This window comes from Ceratina calcarata, unplaced genomic scaffold (assembly GCF_001652005.2).
Source record: "Ceratina calcarata isolate Rehan_Ccalc_2016 unplaced genomic scaffold, ASM165200v1 scaffold329.2, whole genome shotgun sequence".
In the NCBI taxonomy this organism is placed as follows: Eukaryota; Metazoa; Arthropoda; class Insecta; order Hymenoptera; family Apidae; genus Ceratina; species Ceratina calcarata.
This window is the reverse complement of record NW_017155624.1, coordinates 255,805-269,514: the sequence shown is the minus strand read 5'-3', so window position 1 is coordinate 269,514 and position 13,710 is coordinate 255,805. Positions and strand designations below refer to the sequence as shown.

General features: G+C 44.5%; 1 protein-coding gene across 4 annotated transcripts in view; it reads left to right on the top strand.

The window, feature by feature from the left end:
- Positions 1–3,805, top strand: part of hth (Meis homeobox homothorax) — a 427,894-nt gene extending 424,089 nt beyond the window's left edge. For 3 of the 4 annotated variants that reach the window (XM_026813411.1, XM_026813410.1, XM_018024364.2), the window contains 2 exons: positions 288–456; positions 1,024–3,805. In XM_026813411.1, the coding sequence (XP_026669212.1) occupies positions 288–454 (167 nt within the window). In that variant the 3' untranslated portion in view covers positions 455–456; positions 1,024–3,805. The remainder of the gene's footprint in view (positions 1–287; positions 457–1,023) is intronic. The other variant, XM_018024365.2, reaches the window with a different exon arrangement.
- Positions 3,806–13,710: the final 9,905 nt, after the last annotated feature.

Below are 13,710 nucleotides of genomic sequence, written 5' to 3'. Positions count from 1 at the left end.
CTTAAGGGTGACATGAACGCGTCGATACAGTCGATGTCACAAAGATTGATACTTTATACTTCCGATATTTTTAAACAAATTATACATTTCGATCCTATTTAATTCAATTTTACCAAAAACACAGAATGTGACATCGATTAGGTACACACAGCTTGTCAGATTTTCTTCGAAAGGTATTGTTCTGTTCTTGGTTTGTATCGTCAGGACTGCTTCCAAGGGAACTGACAAGCTTTGCCAATGACCCCTCGCCAATTTCAGAACAGAGATCTAACCGTAGTAACGTGTAGTGTTTCCGCCATTGTCCGCAGGTCCGAGCGGGGCATACAGCCCGGACGCGACGATGGGCTACATGATGGACGGACAGGCGGCGAGCATGATGCACCGGCCGCCCGGCGATCCTACCTTCCACAATCAGTACCATTACCCGCCAGAATACTACGGACATCACTTATAAAGGTACGTGGGAAAGACTGTAGAGTTCAGGCCACGCACGGTTGATTTGGTAATCTAACCGGTGACGAGCAACGATGACGATGGAAAGATTGATGGGCAGAAACCGAAGATCGAACGGGGGCTTAAATTATTGGACGAGGGCGTAGATGGTCATCGGACGAAACCGTCACCCTTATATCAAAAGAGATTACAGGCATCTCTTGATTATAGGAAGCATAGACAAATTGTAGACTAGTGTATTGTTTGATTATCGTCGTTAGTGTTCGAAATTGTTGAGTGTAACATACAATTTTTACAAATAATGCGAGTCGTGCTTTCATTGAACCAATCTGACTTACAGTTATGTTAATACAGCGATTCACATCTAATCGTATGTTAAATGAGTTCTAATAAATGTTTTAGATAATATTTCATATTGCCTGATACGAAATATGAAAATTGTAATATTAATGAATTAGAATTTAGATTTGTTTTAATTCCTGAAAAATATTCATTCACTTTTTCCATCGTTTTCGGAGCGATAGATATTGGACTGGCATTCATGGTACCGTTTGATCTGTCACGTTGTAGTAGTCGCACGTGAGGGTAGACGGTGGAATGACGGTTCTTGCGGAAATTCGGGAAACGGAAGCAGCATGCTCCGGTCGGCGTAGAGCGAGGTGCACGGTGATCCGTCGCCTCCGAGGCACGGAGATCGACGCGGAAGGACGAGATACAATTCGTCGAGGCGTCGTCGAAAGCTGCCGGCAGCTCGGGCCAGCGGAAGCACAGGCGACGTTCACGGTCGAAGCTAAGATGCCGGTCCGGTTTTCGCGCGGAGGGACGTGACGTCGTGGAGGAAAAGCGAAGAAGGAAAAACCGGAAGCCTCCGATGGACGGAGAGTCGGAAGAGAAGAGCGGAACGCGTGAAACCGGAAGCATGATGACTCGAAACGAACGGGAAGGAGGGAGAACAGTGGCGCGGCTTGGAGAACGAAGAAACGAGGAGCCGCGTGAGAAAGAGAGAGGAAATTTCATGTGATTGTTCTGTGTACAAATGTCGCGGTGTAATATCGTAGTGATCGAAGAATTTAAATGTTAAATTTTAATACGATCGAGCTATTATTAATTAACGATTATATCGGGAGGAGAGATACGGGGGAGAACACGCCGCGGCGAGGGGGTGAACGCCCTTCGTCGGATAGAGTGATATAGGCAATTTCTAGCGGGCATGTGTACATTAAAAAATGGGGAGGCAGAAGCAGGACGGATGAAAAAACGAGACGTGGAAGAGGGTGGAAGTTGAAGAAACCCGGTGCTCGTACGAATCACGTTTATTGTATGTATAGAGTACGCGTAGATGTCCACGCGCGGGTGTAAGCGAAACGAAAGATTCTATAGGTGCGTGGGTTGAAACGTGCGACGGGATTTGAAAGAAACAAACGAACGAGTATATATGTATATATATATACACACACACACACACACACGGCACGCAGAGAACGCATGTGTATAGATATATACGGGTATATATATATATACATAAATATAAATATATATAAATAGAGAAAAGAATTTAAGGGTGGGCGTCGTTTTAAAACGTGACGGAGGGAAGAGATAGACGTAGTCTCTGAAGCCTGAACAGGGCACGTGAATACGCGTGTGTAACCGCAGGGTTTGCGAAACCGGAAGCAAGAAGAATTGCGAAATGAACGAAAGAAGAGGACAAGGTGGACGGCGAACAGAATCAGTTTTTAGGACAGTAGAATGAAATCGACGCGTGTGCCGGACTCGAGCGTCGACCACATTCATTTGCATATATTATATAGGTGACATTGAAATTTGTACAGTTATTAATTATAAATGAATTTACTAATTAAAGGAAGAAGTAATTATATATTATAAATATATACATAACTGAAGTAACATGTGCCCCCCGAACCCCCACATCCCCCTGTTGTAATATATATAACACAAGCGAGCGTTTTAAAATTGGACTTGGGACGATAATTATTCTCGTGTGTGTTGTGCCGTGTTCGGTGTACGTACTGGACCGAGGAGACGCGCCGGTGGTTGAAAAAGAAGAGAAACGAACGGGTTATGAGCCAGGGAGGTAGGAGCGAGCGGATAAAGGAACATGCTGGAAGAAGAGGCACGAGGCTGGTGAGGGTATGCGAGCGCGAGAAAGTGGATAGTATACGCAAACGATAGTGGTGAGGGATTATATATATATATATAAAGAAGGTATATATATATAAATATAAATATATAAATGCAAAATATAGATACCTGCGAGCGGATCGGACGGTAATTCATCGACCACGACTCGATGACGCGGTCAGATCCCTCCTCCTCCACCTGATCCGACTCCACACACACAGAAACACGTAAAACACACATATACATGGAAGAAACATGTAGACAAAGGCGCGCGTGAATGAGCGTTATTACCCAAGCCCCGTCTCCCCGCACCGTAAGGATAATTAAAAAAATAAAATGAAGAACGAAACGAATAGGAAAATCCGAAACGAGCGAGGAAGTTGCGTACACGATCTACAGTTTAATTAATATAATATATTGTGTATAAATAGTTAATTGAGTCACGGCGAGCGTGAGACGTCGGGAGACCGAGAGAGAATCATAAGATTGGCAGGGCTACGCAGAATTCTTACGCTTCTCGCGTCGTTCCTTCTCCTTTTGTTCATAGTCAAGTGAATGAGCTCAGTAACACACAAGGAATCAAGTATAATGGCAAGTTGCTATAATGAAAATCTTTCTTTTACGTAGTGTTTTTTACTTTCTCTATTGATCAATGGTTTATTTAATTTTTAATACGCGTCGTCAAGAACTCTCATTATTTTAAATCATTCGAGCGTAATCGAGATCGTCTAACAACTATTTTTGATATCTTCCATAAATATCTGAATATGACAATTCAATCAAAAGAAATCGGCTTTTATCTTTCTTCGTTCAAACATCGTACTATTTAGATTGTATTGACTGTAAGACATACTCTTCTGATTGGCCATCGGAGATAAGCTTCCTCGAGAACGACGTTACATCGTGTCTCGAGTTCCATCGGGGAAACATCGGAAACCGACCAAATTTCGAGCAATGCATCCGACTGTGTGCATTTCGGGCGACAAAATTTTCTCGTTTCCCAAGAACGAGCTCGGGAACGAGGCGAGATTTCGTTTCTTTTCCTCAAGGAATCTCGAAACGGAACTGTCGATTGGTGTTCAGGATCGATCGAAGTTCTTCGATACGATGCATCTCGTGAATGCAATCCCGTAGACACACATTTCTCCAAACGTAATAGGATTGCTACAATTATTGAACGTTTATTTTTACTTCATTTATAAAAAATTCAGTCAAATCTCATAATTCCCTTTTGTGTTACAGTAAATTGAAGAGTAAGGGACAATTTTATTAATGCTTCATGTAGTGAAAAGAGAAACAAACAGTTTAATTTGTGACCAAATGACAAATCGATGACACATTTAGAACCATATCTATACAAATTTACTGTGCCTATTCACTTAACGATCAAATCAATTTATTTGATACTCGAGTAGCAAAGAAGGGAAAATGAAACGGAAGGAAGAGATAGGGAGAATCAGCGAGAGAAGCGGTACTCTAGCGAGCGAAATAGACGCAGAGCATACGAGACAAATTTTATCGATATTTTCAATACGCCCGCATACACGCAAATCTTGTATAAAAATTTTAAACGTAAACACACTGCTCTTGTCGCGAACCGTGGCAAAATCGTCAGACATCGAGTCGTTCTCCTTTAATCGAAGTCGTCTTCTGGTACTATCACTGAAGAAATTAAAACAGGTAACAAAAAAATAGAGCTCGATTTTTCGTTTTCGCCACGGCTGAGCGGCGTACTAGTATACTGAAAGAAAAGAAACGATAACCCACGTATACCGAAAGACTCAGGTGCGAGAGAAGTCATTATTATAGGTCCTGGTTAATTGGTGAAATTCCCAAGATTAACGCTCGTCGATCCCCAAAGGTTTCGTGATCGACGAGTGAACACGCGTGCGTAGCTCCTCTTCACGAGCGCCGAGATCGATCGTGCGATCCTTTCCACTCGAAATTTGATTTCAGATAAAAAGTGAAGTAAATCATTAAAAAAAACGCATACTTACAAACAGAGATATAAAGAACGTTGGTAAGGACGTTTCCCGGTTGAAATTTCTCGACGACCTGGTTACCTGGATACACGGTATACGAATAAAACGCGGCAAACGTTAGAAGTCGGCGTACTCGCGCGTCTCACAATTGTTCTACGGCGTCGACGCATTTTTTAAACGTTTTAACGCGAGCGACTGCTTCAGTGCAACTCTTCTACGACACGGGGACCCAGACTTTTTAACGAACCAACGTATCGCATCGTTTCCAGACGCGGACTGGCCTTTTATCGTGAATCGGACGAACCTTCGTCGACGCCACAACCGGAGGAACAATCGTGCGTCGCGCTCGATACGAAAATCTGATCGCGTATTATCTACAATATAAACGATTATCAAGTCAGAGACAATCATGGAAGACGCGAATGCGGCCGATCGACGAGCCGACGCGAGGTCCGGGAACGATGGTTGACAGAGCGACGCGTTTTTTACGAATTCTATTTGTTGAACGATATATTGTTTAATTTTGTTGTTGTACGCTCCGTTGACCGATCCGGACCACTCGTTGGCGCGTCGTGTCGCCGTGAACACGAGAAATTTCAACCTTCTTCGAATTCTTACCTTACGTTCGGTAATCGCGATTAATTGAGTAACACTGCGCGACGGACCGTCATTTCTGTCTGTGATCAATTTTGCTGCGCGAAAGAATCTCGATTTTTATCAATCCATGGGACTATGATAACGATTAGAATTATTTTTTCATCGGAAGATCGACGGTCCGTTCGGAAGGACGCGAAACGCTGCCAAGAACGTGAACGCCTTTTTATCCTTGTCCTATTTACTGTCATCGTAGGGATTTGAACAACGCATACAGATGTTCGTGGAAGTGTTCACCGACGCGTTTTGCGACTATCACGTAGAGGAGACAAGTTTTTAAATATGAGGATCGCACGAACGATTGAACGAGGGAAAGCCTATACGAGTCGCCGAGTGTGTAGGCGATGCGCAAGATAAACATAGTGTTCTGGCGGTTGCGGAAGGGATGTGAAGACGGCGGCGAACGGACGACGTTTATTGGCTGTTCGTTTTCTAAATGATTTCACCCGATTGAATGAATCATCGCCTTAAAAATGTATACGAAGTAACAGTAAGGTATCTAAGTAATAATCATGTTAGAGGGTAAAGAAACTTAAAAACAAAGATTTTATGAGCGGCGACAAGATAGGGCAACGAGAGAGTGAGTGAGAGTGATTGGTTGGACGAATGGATCGTATGTGCGTGCATGCGTGTGGGAGGGACGCGTGTGAGGCGGAAGATGAATGGAACGGAATGGGATCGACTACGACGACCGAGTAAGAGAAAAATATTTGCGAGGACGAGAATAGCGGATGGAAAGTAATGTATAATTATCGTGTAATTACGGAAAGAACGATAACGTTGGCGAGCGCGTCGCCGACCGGCGTTGCGTTGCCGGCGATGATCGTAATGACGGCGATGATAACGAGGGTCGGACAGTTCGTCCAGCCAGGCCCGTCCGCCTGAAGATCGCGACCACCGTCATTACGATCGTCGGCTGGGTAAAACAATTACTATAACACGCTGATGATAATGATGATGATGATGGTGGTGATGATGCTGATAACCATGATGATGATATACGACGATGATTATGATTATGCTGATGGTGACGATGATGTGTATAGTAAGCTACAAATTTATTATATCGGTATGGAATCAGATTTTTTCAACTGTTTGCGTATTGACGACCTATTGACACCCTTAAGTAAAAAAGAAAAAAAAACAAGAGGAACGGCAAATAAATTAAAAAAAAAAAAAACGAATCGAATCGAACTGTGTTCTGTGTTTACTCTTCGATAGCGTAGTAGCTTCGCACGATATCGCGACGCGTGTACCGCGACTGGGACGCAAGCGTTCGAGGAAATTTAATCAAAAAATTAGATCGTGGGAGACGAAGAAGACACAGTGAACCGGAAACTGATACCTGTCGATGTAAAATATTAGTATTAAACGTATACACGGGATCACGTGCACACACGCATCCAGAGAGTGAGCCTGAACACGCGTGTACACGCGACTCCCGACGTGTCTGCGCTGCACGGTGGGAACAGAGTCGATCGATCGCCCGTGAAATTGGCCCGGATCGATTGTGTTCAAAACACATCACGGATCGCGACGTGGTGACCGACGAAAGGAAGGTGGTCTATGTCAAAGGTGGTCTATGTTAGAGAATGTCCATTGTATAGTGTTTTTTTGAAACGTGAGCATTAAATGCTACATCTTGTGTACACCTTCTTATGTGTTCTTATTTTCATTCGTTTCGTTTTTGATTCAGTTGCTCGCGAGAAAATCGAACCGGGTGATGCTCGTTCGACGTTCCCTTTTCTTCTTACTTGCATTTCTTTTTTATCTTTTTCCGTTGCCCCGAGAATAATCGTCCCTCGGCTTTGTTGGAGCATCACGCGTGCATCGTGTTTTATCACGAGTGACAAGCAGTTGTTCTCCGCTACCTTTCATTCCTTTCCTGCGAGGAGAAACTTGGCAATTTTTTTTCTGACTAATAATAGCACCTTTAATAAAATTGTGATTTCTTAGAACTTGTATGTTTAATTTAAAGAATACTGAAGTATCGTTTCATGTCTGATATTAAAAGATAGCCAAGTTTCCATCATGTTTCTGCAATAAAAATAAATCAACTCAACCACGGCCTTTGAGAATTCACCTTCCTTTCTCTTAAAACAGGTAAGTTGTTAGATTCTCTATCCAGATATACTTATTTGATATTAATCGACGTAGTACGAAATGAACAAAGTGGAGTTTCTTTAAACATGATTTGTACACAATAAAAGATGCCGAATGGGAGATAGAGTTGCTAGTAAACCGTCTGATTATATACAGCTTCGTTATACGCAAAGATTAGTTCTTCAATCAAACTGAAAAACGAAAGGGTGCTGTATAAAAACGCGATCCACGTCGCATCCCTTGTACCGTGATTCCTGGTTTCCTTTCCACCCCTGTCCGGTTGCCGCCCTCTCAGCTCGCCTATGCTCGTTCTGAAATATGATAGGGCGCTGCGTAGGTGCCAATTACCGCTGATGGTTATTCCATGGAAATGGACCTTGTTACGCGAGTGTCGGGAATCAAGGGGAAGGCACCAATTATTTTTGCTGCCGTCGATGCTTTCCTGGTGGGCGTCAGCGGCGGGAAAACCGCTGACTCGACGCTTCTGTCGTCGACGTTTTCCACCTTCTAACGAGACAAATCGTGATCCCATCCCAGGGATCTCTTTTCTTTCTTTCTCCATCGTCGCGTCGCGACAGTTCGTTTCGCAGAACCGATTGTCTCTTATTCTCACGCAATCTAACATTACGCGGAATAATGGAAGTGAACGTATCTCTTCCTCAGAGGCTTCAAAGTTGATATAGTATGAAAGGTAATAGAATAAAGTATGGAATGTTTGTATTGTTCAGTAAGGTAAGAACGTAACGTAAGTTTCCTTAACACTAGAAAGACTGAAACTTAGTATATACCTATATTGCCCAAAGCAGTCAAAATGACTGCCATTGTGAAAGAATAATGTGTAAAGAAATTTGTCTAAAATTAATTTTTAATATTTTTTATATTATTTACAGTCATATAACAAGTTATTAGTAAATGTTAACAATAAAAAAAAAAATTTACTTCACTTGGGAAAAAATAATTTATGCATTATTATTTGTACATTTGCCCAAAAGCAGTCAAAATGACTTCCTTGGGCAATCTAGTGTTAAGATTCTGGTCTCAAATTTCAGTGACCGAGTGGTAGCGAGTCGCGGATTCTCGTGAGAAGTTCGTCGAACGAACTCGTCCGATACGGTCGAACGCGTTAGGAAGCCGGCAATACATTAGAGGAAAGAGCCCGCGAGCAAACAATCTCGTAATGGCAGCACGGCACGGCTGACTGGTGGCGCGGTAATGAGATATTAGACTCGAGGCTGGTCTGCCAGAAGGGAGTGGCCACTTCGGGATAGTAATGCGCGATAGGCGGCCGTTTATGCCGTACGAGCTCTGGAGGGTCATTATTAGGGAGCAATACTAAGGGGCTGGTATCGTTTTCTCTCCTGGGACGCGATTAGGATGTTGTTTTCTTAGGTGCCTTCGCGATTGTCGATGAAACTCGATTCTGAAAAACCGAGAATCAATTCGATTCTCAAATTGTTTCCCTGTACTCCAAAGAGTATTTAGCGGTTTTTTTTTGTGGAATAAAATACTAGGCAAAAGAATTATGATGCAACTGAGAGATTTTATCGTCTTTAAAGTAAATTCTTCCATTTGCTCACCGCAAACGAATCAGAGTGTTTATCATGCCAGGATTTATCGTGAAAGATGTAATTTTATCAAAGCAAACCAAGCCGAAATACGGGGCACACAATTTCTCCGAAAATCTCTACGATCAACGGACGAATATACGCGGCACGAATCCCCGAGCACGTTCGTCCCGAAAAATAACGAGGTAAACAAAACGTCGACGCTACGCGGCATCGCGCAAACCGACCGACCGACCGGCCATTCCAAGATTAAATTCATCCCCTAATTCATTACTCGGCGTTCGCGCGGTCGCATCAACATTTTCCAGGGACAACCGCCGCGGCGTATCAATTACAAAAGATTAACAGTTAACCAACGGCGGCCGCGCATCGACGCATGATGATCCAGGACAAACTTGGGTTAATTCGTGATTTCAAATACTGCGTCATTCAAATATTAGTTCAAATAGGAAAAAAAACAATCATGAATGTAAACTATAATAATTCATAGTTATTGAGAAATGAACTTTATAGTTACTCCTTATCGAGAAAGAAGCAAATCAAACATTGCAGTGTCGATAGCTTTCGTTTCAAAGCTTAATGAAACAGTTCTACTCCTTTAGTCGTTTATTCCTTTTGCCTTCTTCAAGTTACCTCTGATAACATCGAGTCGAAGAAGGGTTGTAAAAGCGGCACGATGTAAACAGAAGCACAAACTAGCACGAGTTTATAATAGAAAGGGCGACTGTTTCACGGCCTCGTCCCAGGGGTTGGGGGTGGCACACACGGAGTAGACCAGAGAGGATCGCGACACGGCGATCGTCTCCGTCGGCCTTCTAACCGACAACAGTTCGTCCTCCTCCGCGTTCTTTCTCTGTCTGCCGTAGCAGCACCCCCGCGCGGACAAATGGGTGTCCCTGCATATGTAAAAGCAGCGCTGTGTTCGGCTCACCCTCGGTCAGCCATTTGTCAATGTCAAGGCGCGAGCGCCGTATCCATGGAAACTCCCCCCGGCTAGCCGGCAGCGGCGTAAGCGAGCGAGCGAGCACGAGCAAGTGAACGAAGCCGGAGCGGAGCCGTGGGCGACCCTCCGGTTTTGCGCGACTACCGTCCCTCTGCGCCGCGCCGGCGGGAAAGCAACCCCCGGGCTTCCACCACTACCGTTTGGTCGTAGGGCTACGCCACCCTTTCATCGTAGTCCTTCCGACGCCCTCCACCCCCGCGAAGGCGACTTGTCGCGCCGACGACGCGCGCGCATGCCCGATAGAAATCCGCCACGGTTCCGAGTTTTGCCACCCTCGCCGTTGGTGGCATCACAGGACGCGCATCGTTCGGTTACATCGCATTAGGGATGAAGATGGTACAGCGAAACGTTTAGTTCGGCGATCGTATTTCCGAATAAAGACGTTTCTGGTATAAAAAAGTGTACGACATTCTCGAGAAACAGTAATTCTTAATGTAATGTTACAATTTATAAAATGATATGCGCTGTTATGTTTTCTTTTGGAGGCCAGTCATGTACCTCCTTCATTTTTATGATTGCAAAAATTCATAGATACTATGAGTGCAAATTGCATGCAATGATATTTTAGCTTTTCGTTTTGGGCGAAAGGTACGCGTGAAAGCGTGCGCGCGGGTTATCTGACAGTAGGGAACGGTGGTCGAACGGCCGGTCGACGTGTCAGCGGTGTGCAAGAGTGGATGTGCATAGGAAGACGGCTCGCTTAAATATGCAGGATGGGCGGCGCGCGGGCGAGCAGCGTTGTAGCGTGCTTGTAGCACAGAGCAACCGGGTGAACTCGCTACAGAGGGAAACGAAGGGGATGAACAAAGAGTCGGAGAGAAAGCGACGGAGATGGGTAAACGGAGGCGTCGCGGGAGAGGACGGGACGACGGAACCAGTCGAAGGAGAAGCGAAGGGGAAAGCGCGAGACGAGGGGGTTGTAGGGCGAAAAGGGTGGATGGAGGAGAAGGAAGGTGAATCGCAGGCGCTTGCGCAGCCCGTAATGATTGACTGGCTCGCTGGCAGCCAACAGACAGACGTTCACCCACCAGACCAACCGACTCACCCCCTCCGCCTTCGGCCCCCACGGTCGCTCTCCACCCCCTTCGCCCTCTTGAAACACCCTCTACCGGCGCTAGCACACGGCCGGCCGCGGTCGTAGCGTCGTCCCCGGAGCAGGCTCGCTCAAAAAGCTTCGCGATACAATGCATGACTGCCACCATCCCGCACCCCCGTTGGCCAGCCGCCCCGTTCCGAGCTTATTCCTCTTTTCTTCTCGTGGACCGAGCACTCCGGCTGGCTATCCTCTCTTATCGCTACCCTTTCAACCCTTTTTCCAACGAACCGGCACGCCACGGCGTCCCCGATGCGATGCGAGCGCTTGTACGCGGGCTACGTACAAAAGCCAGCCACCGGTAGATAGCTCAGCCATTGAATCTTTAAAGGTCGACTTAACGGACCAGTGTATCGAGGCGCGTACCTGTCCGGGCGGAACACCCAGCCGTAAAAGGGTAACCAGGAATTTTTTTATAATTATCCTGCAGTCGTATCAAAGCCAATAAGCCAAACTCGAAACTTTTAAACGGCTGTTCATATCAATCGAGCTTCTATGCCGATTTAATACAATCACATGTTAAATCAAATAAAAAGGTAATAAATGAGATTCGTTATTGCATTATTTCACACACAATACAATGTCTATTAAATAGATCAGTTCCACTGATCTAAATTTATTAATTCATCAACAAATCAATTGCATTTGTAAAGACATTAACTGCAACAAAGTACCTGTATCGCTGTTCCTTCTTTTAATTGTCGAGTGTTTCTCCCATGCTTTACCCTGACGTCACGACAATTGGATACAATTCTCCCGTTCTCTCTACAATGGTAAAATTAAGGATTGAAAAACATTCCACGCGATAAGAACGCGACTTTAGTGCGCGCCGGGTAGAAGAGAGCTTAATGAAAAATCGTCGACGGATTTACAGTGTACGATTCTTTTTTGCCACGCCCGAGGACCGGCCTCGAAATTAAAATTTAAAATAACTCGCGCGAAAGCGGCGCCGGATTTATCGTCGGATTACCGTGTAAATATAAAAACGGTTATTCGCAAGTTCTCGATGCATGCTCCCGTCACGTTGCGTCCACCCTGCCCCGCTTCCATCCCGTTCAGTCGGCAAACATTACTGGAATTTACGTGCGTTTAACTATGAACGTGTTCACATAATAAAATCGACGCTCCCGCCGTTGTAACGCAGTTTGCAAAACGGATTAACCGCCGCACGGTTAAAATTGTCGCCCGATTTTTATCTCGATATTTTCCAACACGCTTTTACAATTATCTGTTCATCGTAAAATCACGGTGGATATTGTTAGGGAATATTATGTATTGAAGAATATTTCACACGGTTTCATGTACAATTTTCGTACGAAAATAAATAAATCAGACATTTTAACGGCTGAATATGTACAGTAAATTAATCAAGAATTCCATGAAAAATAGCTTTTATTATACAGCGTAAATAAAGAGCGTTGATTTATTAAAATACAATAAATTCTTTCAATAAGCCAGTTGAAATAAAACATTCACGCGAAGCAATTTTTAATCAGTTCAAATAATTAATCGTTTTCATTTATCATCCAGCACATACATATGTACATATGACACAATCTTTGTATTTTATTAATGAAGTAACACGAGGATCAATAAAAATGTCATTGACCTGCGGACACTTGTGAGAGAGGGACAAAATTGATTCTCCTTGAGAAGAGAACAATAAAAATACACGTCTCTATCACGAGTACTGATTTCGCCAACAAAACCCGAGCGCAAAGGTTGTCTGCATATTTTACGATTCCTGCCGTATCGCGATGGCAGCGACTGGCAGGAAAGTCTTGGAGAAAAAGCGAGAACCGCTCCGCTGGCTGTTATTTAGTTTGCTCTTTTTTCCAGGCGTTTAATCCAATACCGGCCAGGCGTCCATCAAGCCCAGGCCGCGAAGGTTTTGTCCGGCCGCGGCGCGCTGCGAGTATACGCGAGCAACGTAGCCCTCCCCGTAAATTCGCGCGCGCCGCGCCGCGCGCAATGTTCTGCGTGTCGCATAAAGCGTAAAACCAACGTGAATTACGGTAGGATCGCGTTACAGCCGGGGCCGCAGCGTACAACCTACCCCGGCCGTTCGACAATTCCCCGTGTCCTTTGCCCTTTAGAAATTCATGTAATTTTTTGCCCGTGGAGCCCCCCCCCATCGCCCCCGTTCCTCGCCGCTGTTCCCAACGACACGCCAATTTTCCCACGGACCACCGTCGCGACGATCGCGAAATTTAAGGCCAAACCGGACGACGCGCGCTGTAAAACACGCCGCTGTAATGTTGTAACCAGCCTCGGACGCCGGCTGCTCGATCGTTACCGCGCGTCCGCGTGAGATATTCCTTTGCAATCAACCCTTTCTCTTTTTTAAAAAACCATTTCCACTTCTACCATCTTTTATCATTCATTCCATTGAACCTTTTTCGTCGAACCTCAATTTTATTTAGTTACCTTGTAATTGTATGTACATTTAATGCCTCGTATTTAATTAATCTGATTTTGAAACAATAGACTGCAATAATGATTGTACTTCAAATTTGCCTTTAATTATATTCTTAAACCACGATTATAATAAATGTGATCATCACCCTTCGTTCATAATTTTATCGCTAGTTTCGGAATTCTGTACATTGAATACGCCAGTTTATTTAACCAGGAACCCTACTACCAATGATTGTACTTCAAATTTGCCTTTAATTATATTCTTAAACCACGATTGTAATATATGTGATCATCACCCTT